General features: G+C 62.1%; 1 protein-coding gene across 1 annotated transcript; it reads right to left on the bottom strand.

Moving 5' to 3' along the window:
* Nucleotides 1-5,840: 5,840 nt before the first annotated feature.
* Nucleotides 5,841-11,978, bottom strand: SNAI3 (snail family transcriptional repressor 3). The gene is made up of 3 exons (XM_044255568.1): nt 11,903-11,978; nt 8,023-8,631; nt 5,841-6,022 (listed from the first exon to the last, which is right to left on the bottom strand). The coding sequence occupies exons 1-3, from the start codon at nt 11,976-11,978 to the stop codon at nt 5,841-5,843; spliced, it is 867 nt and encodes a 288-aa protein (XP_044111503.1).
* Nucleotides 11,979-12,527: the final 549 nt, after the last annotated feature.

Raw genomic sequence — 12,527 nt, 5'->3', positions numbered from 1 at the left:
CCGCGCCCCAGGCTCCGCCCCCGAGAGCTGTGCACACGCGCCTGTGCACGGCCGTGTTAGGAGCTCAGCAGGTGTAACGACGTGCGAACTACGTTCCTTCAGAATCAGGAAGAAACCCACCCCGGGCCGACGTCCGTGCGAACGGGAACTGTTTCCCGGAGCAGTTGTAGGACAGTGGCGTGCTTGGGCGTGGTTGCGACCTGGGTGTTGGGTCCTGGCTGGAGCGGCCAGACTGTCCCGTCTGCCCGACCCCACAGCCGGGACAGAAATACTCTCCAGCTCCTCCAGATGCCTGCGGCTTGTCTGTGGTGACGCTGCCTCCCCGCGAGCTGCGACTGGGAATCTGACCTCTTGGTGAAGGCCTCCCATGCTCCGACCCATGGAAATCTGCCCCATCCTTGGGGTCTCCGGCCTGGGTCTCGGGATGTCACAGTGTCCACATCGGTCGTTGGGAAAACAATGGTTCATTCTTTTATCCGGAACGTCCATATATTGATGTTTCATTTCATAATTTAAAAAAATTCTTTTCGTGGGTGGGAGGTTGGGGGAGCCTGGAGGTGGGTATTATGGAGGGCACGTATTCCGTGGGGGCACTGGGTGTGGTGCGTAAACAACGAATTCTGTTACACTGAAAAGAAATTAAATTTAAAAAAAATAAATCATTTTCTCATCAGAAAAGTCTTTAAGCGTGACAGCTGCCAAGAGATAGAAAGCTTCCGAAATGGTCATTTTCTCTTAAATGTGTAGGTGATATGGGCAAGAAGTGCTGCTCGTTCTCCTGGAAGGGACAGGCTCCCTCAGTTCTTTTCTGACAAGATGCCTGCAGGGGCAGAGGCCTGCGTCTCCGTGGCACGTGCCCTCCTCGGAGACCACCTGCGCGCCCCGGAGACGCGCCCCGCCGCCTCCCATGTGTTCACGCGGAGCGCGACAGAGGCCGGCACCCAGGGTTGAGGTTGAGTACCACTCAGGACGTCCTTAGGCTGCATCTGATTTCCACGAGTGCGTGGTGGGGAGGTGCCAGGGCCCTGGGGCAGCGAGCTGGCGGGCCCATGTGGAGATGCCGAGCCCCCTGCAGCTGCTGCATCATCAGCACGTGCCCTCATGGTGAGGGGTCTCCCTCGTGGGCGCCGTGGAGGGAAGCGTGCAGACCATTCGTGTTACAGCACCGCGGGGCAGGTTCTGTGAGGGGCAGACACAGCCGCCACCAAGGTCACAGAGCCACAGGGACAGCGGCTGCTCCTCATCTCACACTCCGTGGAGGGGCTGGCGGCGGGATCCGGGCTCGGACTGTCCCTAACCCAGCCTCTTTTTGGCCGATTCGGAACACTTGCGTTCCCGAGGTGAACATGCAGGTTTCAGTCCCCTGAGGCTCCAGGACCGCCCTCCTTACTCACTCTCATTTCCGAGGTCACTATGTCACTCTCTGGCACCTAGGCCTGCTCCCGGCGGAGGGAAGGGGACCGGTATCTTAAGCTAGAGGGGCCGAGTGATTCCACGTCCTCCCGAAGGACCCGAGACTGGTGGATCTTCACAGGAAAACAAGAGGCCCCGAGGGACAGAGGTGTGGGGAGACTGTTGGCGGTGGGGGGCGGATGCCCTCAGGTCAGCCTGGGGGTTGGGGGCACAGCACGGATGGACGATGGGGGACACAGCCCTGAACTTCTGCACATACCGGAGAGGTACATGCCCAGCTGCTGAGATGGACCCCGACCTCTGCCCCTCAGCAGCCCCCTTGACCCCGCTGTGACCTTGAGCCCCAGCCCCGTGTGTGTGGGGCCCTCGGACACTCCCAGCAGCGCAGTGAGCTGGGCAGGCAGCTGGGAGGGGAGAGCGGGAGCCGGAACTCGCTGGCTGGGAGGTGCCTGCACACTCCAAGAGGAGGGAAGGGTTTCTCTGAAGTTAACTGTTCGGTTTTATCGGGTGTCTTTTTTTTTCTTTCTTTTTTTTTTTTGCTATTATATGTATTTGGTCCTCCCCTGAATTCTGAAACTGAGTTTAGCATGATTTCCTTTTCTTACAGAAGCGGAAGCCAAGGCCTTACAGTGGGATTGACTCAGCTAGGATCAGAGCTCCTCACTCGGGGACCGAGCCAGGACACCCTGATTGCTGGTGAGTCCCACAGACGCCCCCCACTCGGGGGCGCCCTGCTGTCCCGGCCTTGGACCCCCTCTGAGTCTTGGCAGCGTCCTCCCTGGAGTGTCATGCCGTGCACAAGTGACAGAGGTCTGGAAACTTTTGTTCCATTGAACTTTGCCAGCGAGTTATACTTAGCCCCCAAGTGGAGGCCAGGAGTGGGTTCTCTGAATATAGATAGTAACAAGCAGGCTATTTTCAAACTTCTAGAGAACCCCCCCGAATATTCCGGGCCAAAATGATATTTTTGGAACCCTCTGGACTTTTGGAAGGGAAAGCATAACCCTAGTGTGTCTGTAGCTTCAGGAGAGTGGTTTCCTTGAGGGGGGGATGGGGCAGGGGACCGGGCCACCGAGAGACCGCGTGTCCCTCTTGCACCTGTTTCCAGGAACTGAGCCCGCAGAGGCCGGCCGCTGGCATCTGAGTCCGAGAACAGTGGTTTTCCTGGCTGGGTATCTGGTGCTGACCCTGTCCATCGCCCTCACACCACCATCCAGGGACTCCTTTCTTGCTGAAAGATGGGCTTGTTACAAGCTTGGAGGGCTTGTTACATGGTTTTCCTCTCGTCCAGAATCCCCCCTGATCTCTTAGACTTTTGCTTTCTGCTGGATGGAACTGGTGGAGCGTCCACAGGACGGGCTATGGCCACAGCACCAGCTCCCAGCTCCTCGGCCCCAGGGCCTCTGGCCCCCCTCCACTTGCTCCTGCCTCGGAGGGAGGGGGCCCAAAGGCCTTCTTTAGGGTGAAGAGGGGACATGGGTTCAGCAAAGTCTGGGCAGGAAAAAGAAAGCCTTTGGGTGGAGGGACCCAAAGAGCAGCTCCCATTTGGAACCAGCCGCGCCCACGCCACTGGGACAGACGTGCACGAGGCCGGGCTCCCTTCCTGGTTCCTACTCTGTAGGTGTCAGTATGGGGGCTCCAGAAAGCTAACTTCGTAATGGGTGTCCCAGGTGAACTCTGATAACCAAAGTGACAATGAAAGGCAGGGAGCACGGGGAGGGGGAGCTGCCAGCCGCTCGGGCCAGGCCGCGTGGCCTCCCCGTGATCTGACCACAGCCGACGTGCTCCCGGTGGGTTGTCTCCCCCATTCATCCTCCGCTGGCTTCCCGGCAGGCGCTCAGGCCTTTCCTCACCGCGTCTGCCGAGCCAGCCTCCGCTGCCCTGCCCTCTGCCAGTCCAGATACAAATGTAGGAGCATTTTCCATGGGCCGGTACAGAAGGGCAAGCATTCGACTTTATTTTAGAGCCGCGAAATTCCCTCCCTTCATATCCAACAGGTGCATCGCCTCATTTAGACATCGGGACCCAGAAATAGAACACAATCTACGATATAGCCTTCTCCAGGCATCTGGATGCTATTTAAAAAGAAAAAAAAAGGCCTCCTGTGAGATGGCGGGACACAGGCCGATGGCGGGCTTGACCCGCTCAGCAGAGGAGCCCAGCGCCCTGGGAGACGGCTGGGAGGGATGGCCGCCCTGTGAGCAGAGGCCCCTGCTCGGGACGACGGACAGGTGGTGGGGATGGGCACAGGAGTGTGTCCAGTGAATCCGTCAGTTAAATCGACGGCGCCCACCCACCAGCCCTTTGTGGACTGAGGACAGAGGAGCTGACCCCGGGTGTCTCTTGGCAGACTGCTCATGTCAGCTGTTGGGGGTGGGTGGTGTTGAAGTCCTGACCCCCAGCACCTCAGAATGTCGCCCCATTTGGAACCAGGGTCTTTGGAGTTGATCCAGTTAAGATGACGTCATCGGGGGGTCCTAACCCAGTAGGCCGGGTATCCTCAGGGAAAGGGGGATTTGGACACAGAGACAGACGTACAGGCAGGAAGACAGAGGCAGAGGCAGAGGTGGGGGACGGGTCTACCAGCCGAGGACGTGGAAGATGCCGGCAAGCCAGCAGGGGCCGCGAGAGGGGCCCCAGGAGGAACCGGCCTGCTGGGTCTCAGACATGCGGCCTCTCGACGGTGGGGGAGCGGACGTCTGTGGTTCAAGCCGCCCGGTGTGGGGAACTTGGTTACGCAGCCCCAGGACGCGGATATATTAGCTAAGCCTCCCGCTCACACTGTCTGTGCCTCGGGGTGCGGCTGATCCCTGCGGAGGGAAGGCAGCGGTGCAGCCCGGGAATGTGAGCGAGGCTCTCCCAGAGGGCGTCTTCCTTCACCTGCTGTACAGTCTGGTACTTGCTGGAGCCGCGGGCTCCTGGGTGGCCAGTTTCATCAAGGTCACCCTTGGTCCTGAGAAGCCCAAGATAACGGTCCAGTTTCCTCTGGGGTGTCCCCAAGGCTCCTCCAATGGCCGTCGTCCAAGCAGCCCCAGAGGAGCCTCCAGCGGAATCTGCAGGTGCCGTGTGGCCAGGGTGGGCCTGGTGGATGTTCCTCAGCAGGGCCACAGGGCTTGGGGATGAGACGGGGACCTCTGCCGCTTGCCCTGTGGCCCCATTCGGGGCCAGGACCAAGGTGCCTGACTTTGTCCCTCAGCCTGGGCCAGAAGTGGCGTCGCTGACGGCCGGCCAGCCCTCCTGCAGAGAGGAGCAGGTGTCCCCTCCGGGTGTCGAGAACTCAATCGGTCCCCGTGAGACGCAGGCCGCCCTCCCGGGGCCAGCCGGAGATGCCAAGATGGGCCGGCAGGAGGGAGGACCAGCCCAGCAGGTGACCGCCCGGAGGCTGGAGGTGGGAAGAGGCTGCCCCGGGGGGCAGGAGGCCGGGGAGGGGTCTGCTGTCGGCATCGGAGTCTGTTTGACAGGCCTGTCCCTCTCTCAGCTGGAGGACGCCTGCGGCCTCAGGAAAGGGCAGGCAGAGGGGAGGGGACGGTGCCACGGGCGGCCGCGGACACAGCCCCTGGGCAGTGTGGTGGCCTCCGTAGAGACGTGTGCAGACCCAGACTAGACGGCCTTCTGAGCGCCCTGCCAGCGCGGGCGTGCGAGCCCACGGCGGCCTCTTCCCGGGGCCTTGATTTCCCCAGCTCTGCTCACACCCTCTCCCCAGCACGTCCCCGCCCCGTGGCTCCCTCCCTGTTCAGTGCTGTTCCCACTTCTGGCCTCCGGCTTGCACGGCGCCTGCCCCCCTGCCCGTGCCCGCCCCTCCCGCCTGTCCTGCCCTTCATCCCGCCGTCCCTCGGCTCTGTGCGCGCGCCGCCCCTCCCCCACTCTGCGGCCAGAGGGCCACGTCACCCACCTGCAGCCCCTCAGGACAGCTCCACGCTCAGCCTCCGCCGTTGCCTCAGAGCCTCAGAGGACACGTGGTTGCCCTCTGCCCTGTGCTTGCGGTGGGGCCCTCGCTCTGTCCGCTCTGTCCGGGGCTGCCTGGGGACGCGGGCGGGGCGGCGTGCGCGCATCCCTGACGGGGCGCAGCTGAGCCCGGGGTCCAGACCAGCGGCAGGCGGAGGGGAGCCCTGAGGCAGCTCTCCCCACGAAGGCCAGCGGAACGGCAGGCGCGGGCCACGCTGCCGCTGTCCCCCACCGGCCTTGAACTCTGGGAGAGCAGAAGCAGAAACCAGAGCAAGTCAAACACAGGACAGTCCTCGGTCACCGTCCTCGGTCACTCACCCTAACAGCCCTCCACGCGTCTCCGGTTCGGGATGGGGGTGGGCGGCGGCAGGCAGAGAGGAGAATCACCCCACGGGCGAGTGTGGGGCCGGGCAGCACGGCAGGGCAGCCGGCAGCTCCTGGGTGACGTCCTGTCCCTCCTGCCCGCACCGAGCCCACCCTCCTCAGGGGCCGGGGCAGCAGCCGGACTCCTGGTGACGCGCCAGGAGCGACATGCGGGAGAAGGTCTTGGCACAGGTCGCGCACTGGTACTTCTTGGTGTCGGAGTGCGTCTGCAGGTGGGCCCGGAGATTGGAGCGGTCGGCGAAGGCCCTGCTACAGTGAGGACAGCTGTAGGGCTTCTCACCTGGGGGAGGAAGGGGAGCGTGGGTCAGGGTCCCTCTGCCTGGTCACGGGAGCTGGCCCTGGGCTCATGGGTTGTGTTTGCAAACGAACAAGCTTCGGGGTGCCTGGGTGAGTACAGGCCTCTGGATGTCAAACCAGGTCGTGATCCCAGGGCTGTGGGGGGTGGGCCCGGCTCAGGCTTTGCTCAGCAGGGTGCCCCTCTCCCTCTGCTCCCCACCAATAAATAAGTAAAATCTTCAAAATAAAAAAATAAATGAATAAGGCCCTCCATCTTCTCCAAATGTTCGTGCTCGTTCTAATGCATTCTCTTCCCCAGCATTTCTGGAGGGAGCCTCAGCCCGGCTCCGGGAGGAAACCCTAGGACCAACAGGCCCACATACACAGTCAAGGTCAGAGCCGCTTGGGAACAGGATGGACGGTCACATCCGGCCAGGACTACAGCATCTAAGACCCTAAGAGGAAAGGTCTAGCGTGGGTCTTTGCTGTAATCACCACAGTCACCAGATCCTTCTGTGTTTCTGCCAGAGCCCTCCGGGGAGCCTTCTGGCCGCTGTTCCTGCCGTGCAAGGATGGGGTGGCAAGAGGCGCTGCTCCCCGATCGGCCGTGAAGGTGGGCTGGAAGCACTGAGCCCCGGCCCCTGCAGTGGACACGGGCATTTAGGAACGTCTTAGGAACCTTGTGTCCTCCAGAGCACTTCGAGTCAGGGCGCTTGGGGATTTGCACAAAGTCCCGTTGGGAGCTGGGCCCCGGGGAGAGCCCTAACAAGTGTAAGAGGACCACTGGGGCTCATCTGTCCTCCGCCCGTGTGGAGTGACTCCCAGCCCACCGCCCTGCGGAGTCCCGAGAGGCAGCAGGCTGCAGTCCCCACGGCCCCCGAGCATCTCTCCCTGCCGCTCAAAGCCCGGACACCCTCCAGCCCACTCAGTCTCCTGCGGAGCCTCCCACCCTCTGGGCTCCCAGACCCCGAGCTCTGAGTGCCTGAAAGTGTGGGGGGTAGGCACTCAGGGACGTCTCTGCGTGGGGAGCTGAGGAAAACCAAACAGAATTTCAGCCCAGACAGCAGCCCCTGCGAGACCCTTCTTTCCAGCCTCTGCCCAGCTGGGACTCCCAAGAGTCCTCGTCACAGAGACTCGGGCCGGGAGGCTCCGGGGACAGGAGGCATGCGTGGCAGCCGGGGCCTTGGCCCGCAAGTCTCGTTCCTGGCCTTCTGTCTGTGCCTCCCTCTCCCTCTCCTGGTGGGCCTGGGGTGCGGTGTGGTCCTACCTCCAGCCTTGGAGTGGAAGTGCTGAGGACTCTGGGCCTCCGGTCTGGGCACATGTCCCTCTCTTTCGTCGGCTCATCTGTCTCTGTCTGTCCACAGCTGCCCTCTTCCTTCCTGTGTTCAGGCCTCCTCTCCCCCGGGATGGGTTTGCTCCCGGGCCCTCATCAAGCCCCACTGTCGTCTGTGCCCTCAAGCAGTTTGTGTCCCCCGTGCTTGCCACCCGTCTTTCTCCGTCCCCTGCTCCTCCTGCTCCAGCATTCCGGAAGGCCGCGGGAGGTGACAAGTCAGGCCCGCAGAAGCCGGGGCATCCTGCGCTTTGCCAGGTGTTGTGGGGTGAATTGTGTGTCTCAAAACAGATGTGTTTGTGTCATAACCTCCAGTGCCTGTGGATGTGACCTGACCTGGAACCCAGGGCCCCTGCAGATGCGACCAGATTAGGGTAGGGTCACCCTGGGTATGTGGACCCTGGCCCCCTATACTGTGTCCTCACAACAGAAGTAATATGGACGCAAATACGCATAGGGGAGAGGCCACATGAGGATGGGGGCAGGGGCGAGGGACATGGCCACGGTGGAGGGACACCCGGGCCTCCCCGGCGCTAGAGGAGGCAGGAAGGACCCTCCCCGGAGCCTGTGGAGGGAGCCCGGCCGTGTTGGCCCACTTGTCTGCAAACTCTCCCCTCTGGTCCTGTCTGGGGCCAGGCCTGAACCCCGCCCCCTGGGGCCTCCCACCAACCCACCTGTGTGGGTGCGCATGTGGCCCTGGAGCAGCCAGGGCCGGGAGAAGGCCTTGCCGCAGATGGCGCAGGGGCAGGGCAGCGTGTGCGTGCGCAGGTGCATCTTGAGGGCGCCCAAGCTGCTGTACTCCTTGTCACAGTGTTTGCAGGAGAAGCAGCGCTGTGCCTGCAGCTGGCAGTGCGGCTCCCGGTGCCTGGCCAGCCCGGCCGGCGTGTGGTAGGGCTTGCCGCAGTGCACGCACTGGAAGCCGCCGGGGGCCCGTGCCGCACCCAGCGGGCCATCTGCGGCGGGGCCCCCAGCGGGGCCCGGGATCGGGGGCCACCGTGTGGGCAGCACCAGCAGCGGGGGCAGGTTAAGCTGGTTCAGGCTATCTTTGAGGGGTACGCTGGGGGCCCGGCTGGCCCAAAGGTGCACCGGGCCAACCTGCAGGGGGTCTGGCCCGGGGGCCCCCTGCGCTTCCTCGTGGCAGGGAAGGGGCAGGGAGATGCGGGCGATGACGGAGGTGCGCTCCCAGGGCCGGGGAGGGTCAGCAGGTGTGGGAGAGGCCGACTTCTCTGGGAGGAGCACGGGCACCACCAGGCCCCTGCAGGCAGAACGGGCACCATTGACTTCTGGAAGGGAGGACGGAGAGAGAAGGTACAGGTGAACATGAGCCCCCACACTGCGACCTCAGACTTGCCCTGCTTGGTCCGACCCCAGGCCTCCTCTGGGTCATCGCACTTCCGTTCGCAGGGAAAGGACAGACGAGGCGGGGTGTCCGCTCAGGACGTGACCACAGGGCCTACGGGACAGGTCTCTAAAAACAAAGGAAGAGAAGTCCCCAACAGGCTCCTCGTGGGGCCGAGGGAGGTTCCCCTGTGACCCAGGCAGGGCAGGCCTCCCTGACCCCAGTTCCACCTGGGGGCCAGCTCAGAGCTGCGGCGCCAGGCTCCCACACAGCGCTGACTCAGAGCGAACACTTGGCAGTCGGCTACGATGTATAAGACAACTAATTAGCCTCCAGTCACCCCCGATCACCCCTCACCCATGGCGACGGAGGTGCGCACAGCCTCCCGCCAACGCTGCCGGGTCGATAGCCGTGCTCGGTGGTACCGCCACAGCCTCCTAGGGCAGCTGGTCCCCAGGCTGCCACGCCCAAACCTGGGGGCTGGCATGCCCACACTTGACCAGATGGGAGCAGCGGGAGCCCCCAGAGTCAACAGGTGAGTGGGTAGTTACATCCGCATTTCCCCCAAACCCAAATCTCCAAACAGCCCCTGTCCCACTTCGTGCTCCAGATGTGACGGAATAAATCTCTGGCCTTATTTCTACCTTCATGCCAAGGCTTTGGGTCGAGAAAGACCACCCACAGATGGGGAGAAAATATTTGCAGATCACATACCTGGTAAGTCACTAGCATCCTGAATATACAAAGAGCTCTTACAATGCAGCAATGAGAGACAAATAATAGAAATTTAAAACGGGTAAAGAAGATGCCTGGGTGGCTCAGTGGGTTAAAGCCTCTGCCTGCGGCTCAGGTTGTGAACCCAGGGTCCTGGGATCGAGCCCCACATCGGGCTGTCTGCTCAGCGGGGAACCTGCTTCCTCCTTTCTCTCTGCCTGCCTCTCTGCCTGCTTGTGATCTCCGCCTGTCAACTAAATAAAACGGGTAAAGGATCTGAATAAACGTTTCTCCAAACAAGGTATACAAATAGCAGGGTGCCTGGCGGGCTCAGTTTGTAGGTCGTCTGACTCTTAACCTCAGGGTTGTGAGTTCAAGCCCCATGTTGGGCGTGGAGCTTACTTTAAAAAAAAAAAAAAAAGCGAGAGAGATACAAATGGCTCACAAGCCTAGGAAAAGGTGCTTGCCCCCCTTAGCCATCAAGGAAATCCAAATTAAAGCCACAACCAGGTAACATGTCATGCCCACTAGGATGGCTAGAATTTAAAAACAGCCAATTGCAGGGCGCCTGGGTGGCTCAGTGGGTTAATTAAGCCTCTGCATTTGGCTCAGGCCGTGATCTCAGGTTCCTGGGATCGAGTCCCCGCGTCGGGCTCTCTGCTCAGCGGGGAGCCTGCTTCCTCCTCTCTCTCTGCCTGCCTCTCTGCCTACTTGTGGTCTCTCTGTCAAATAAATAAAATCTTAAAAAAAAAACAAACAGTTGCAAGTGTCGGTGAGGATGTAGAGAAATGAGGACCTTTAAGGGAGGTTCCCATCCTCCACTCTGCCCTGACTTCACCCCTAATCCTCCAATTATAAAATAGTACACCAAATTTCTGTCCTCCAGAGAGAATAGCCACGGCAAGCTAAGAGACAAAGGCCAAGGAAGTTCTGGAAAGATAGCCCTGGGATGCCGCAGAGCCTAAGATGCCACAGAAGCACCATGAGGGGCCTTTCTACTGGGGAAAAACAGCACCTTTCCTGTCTCTGGGATGCAGCCACCACCCTGGCCCCAGGTATGTCAGAGCCAAACCCTTTTTGGGGGGCCCAGGGGGAGGGCAGGGGAGAGAGGCAGCCAAGCTAGTGGCCCTGCCCCCACGCCTCTGCTGGTCCTTTAAATGCTTTCCGTACTTCCTGGGGCTGCTGGATGTTATTACTGGTCCTGGGACTCAAACTCCTGGGAGAAGAGACAAGTTCCTTCTGGTTTTAGACATTCCCTGGGGGGGGCCTGAAAAGGCTCTTACTTAAAATCAGAGAGTGAGGGGCCCCGGACAACATCCTAGCAGAGGAGGCTCACAGTGGTCCCCTAGCTCTCCGCGGGCAGGAGGGAGGAGGATGGGAGGTGGCTGAGTCTGACCCTTGTCACTGGCTGCCCTGGTCTGCACGTCTGCACCAAGGGTAAAGCCAGGTGCGTGCTAAGGCCGGGCTGCAGACAACAGGTTTGAAACACTAGTATGGCCCGTGTCGGTTCCATTTGTCGCCATAGACACACATATATCTGAAGCACAGGTTTCCTTCCCCTGAGCCCTGCACTCTGATGGTTCCTGTTCTGTTTCATTTTGTGAAAACCACTGGTGGTGACTCATTAAACTGATTTCAAAATGCAGAGTTCAGGAGCCCAGTCCTAGGAGGCACCCCCGCGGCAGTGGGCCCCGGGATGGACCCACTCGCAGGCCTCCACGGTGCCCCTCCTCCCCTCTTTGTCTGAGTCACCAAGCAGTTTCCCCAGGGGAAGGGGTCTTCACCCCCCAAGAAGCAGCTGAGCTGTGGGGAATGGCTCTGATCACTCTAGAGAGACTTTTGTCCCAGGACCTTCTTGTGTCCCTATGCCTAGCCCGGAATGGGGATACATAGACAGTCCTGGATCCTGGATGTGCATCTCCCCACTGAGCCACCCTTGGGGTTGGGAGAAGGACTGCAGCCCCTAAGTGCCCCCCACAGCTTGCTCTGAGGGACTGTCACGGGGGTGAACGGAGACCCGAGGGAAGGTGACCCACGGGAAAGGTGTGAGGAAGCACTGGAGGGGCCGGGAGGAACGCCGCAGGAGCTGGGCTTAGGCACACAGAGCCCCTGGGTCACTCTTCTGGGCTCCTCGGGATGCTCTGGGGGGAGCACTTGGACCGCATCCCCAAGTTCTCCCAGTCTCTCTCCCCACCAGTCCCCGGGACCCCATCACCCACCCACCCAAACCTCCTGCCCCAGGAAGATGGCTCCGGGGCTCCCTTAGCTGCGATGGGTTCACCAGGCCCCAAGCGGAGAGCCCCAAAGTGACTGGGGGCCTTGAAACTTCTCTCTCTGGGGAGAGAGTGCGCGCCTGTTCAGCCCGACGCGGGCCGAGGTCCCCCGCAGCCGACGAGCGCCCGCAGGCCACCCACGCACCCGGGGTCTCGCTGCCCCTCTGCCGGCAAGATGCCCCCTTCCTCCCACCTGGGACGAAGTCCGAGGAGCCCGGCAGCCCCTACCTCTCTGCGTCTCCAGCTGCCTGTAGTTGGGAACCCTGTGGCTGGAGTGCGCTCTCACCAGGAAGGAGCGCGGCATGGTCCCCCCGGCGGACGCGGGTGCCCCGACGCGTCCGCCGGGCGCCCGTGGGCAGCGCTGCGGGCAGGTGGCGGGAGGGCTGGCTCATTAGCATAGCGCGCGGCCTGGGCCAACCAGCGCGAGGCGCGGCCGGGGCGGGGTCGCGGGGCGGGGCTTCGGGGCCACGCCCAGGACAGGTGCGCGGGCCGCGGGGGAGGGAGCGCGTGGCCGCCGAGTCCTCCCCACGGGACTGCCCTGGCGCGCGCCGCGAGTCACACCGACCCCTGGGGCCTGGCGCACCCACTCAGCGTGGACTAAAGGGCGGAGGTCAGGGCTGGGCGGAAGCCGAACCGGGCTCCCGTCCAGCCGGCGGTGGAGGCGCGCGCTGAACCCCTGCTCCGGCCGCGCGCACCCGCCGCGGTAGGCTCCGCGAGCGCAGGCCCTGGACTCCAAAGCTGGCCCAGCTGGCCGGCCGTGGCGGCGGGGGTCAGCCGCCGCGGCGGGGGGCCGAGGCCCTTCCCGGGGGGGAAAGCCGGGGAGCGCTCCTTCCCTCCGAGGACAAGGCTTTAG

Source organism: Neovison vison, chromosome 7 (assembly GCF_020171115.1).
Source record: "Neovison vison isolate M4711 chromosome 7, ASM_NN_V1, whole genome shotgun sequence".
NCBI lineage: Eukaryota > Metazoa > Chordata > Mammalia > Carnivora > Mustelidae > Neogale > Neogale vison.
Note: the sequence above shows the minus strand (reverse complement) of the source record. Positions and strands in the feature narration are given on the sequence as shown.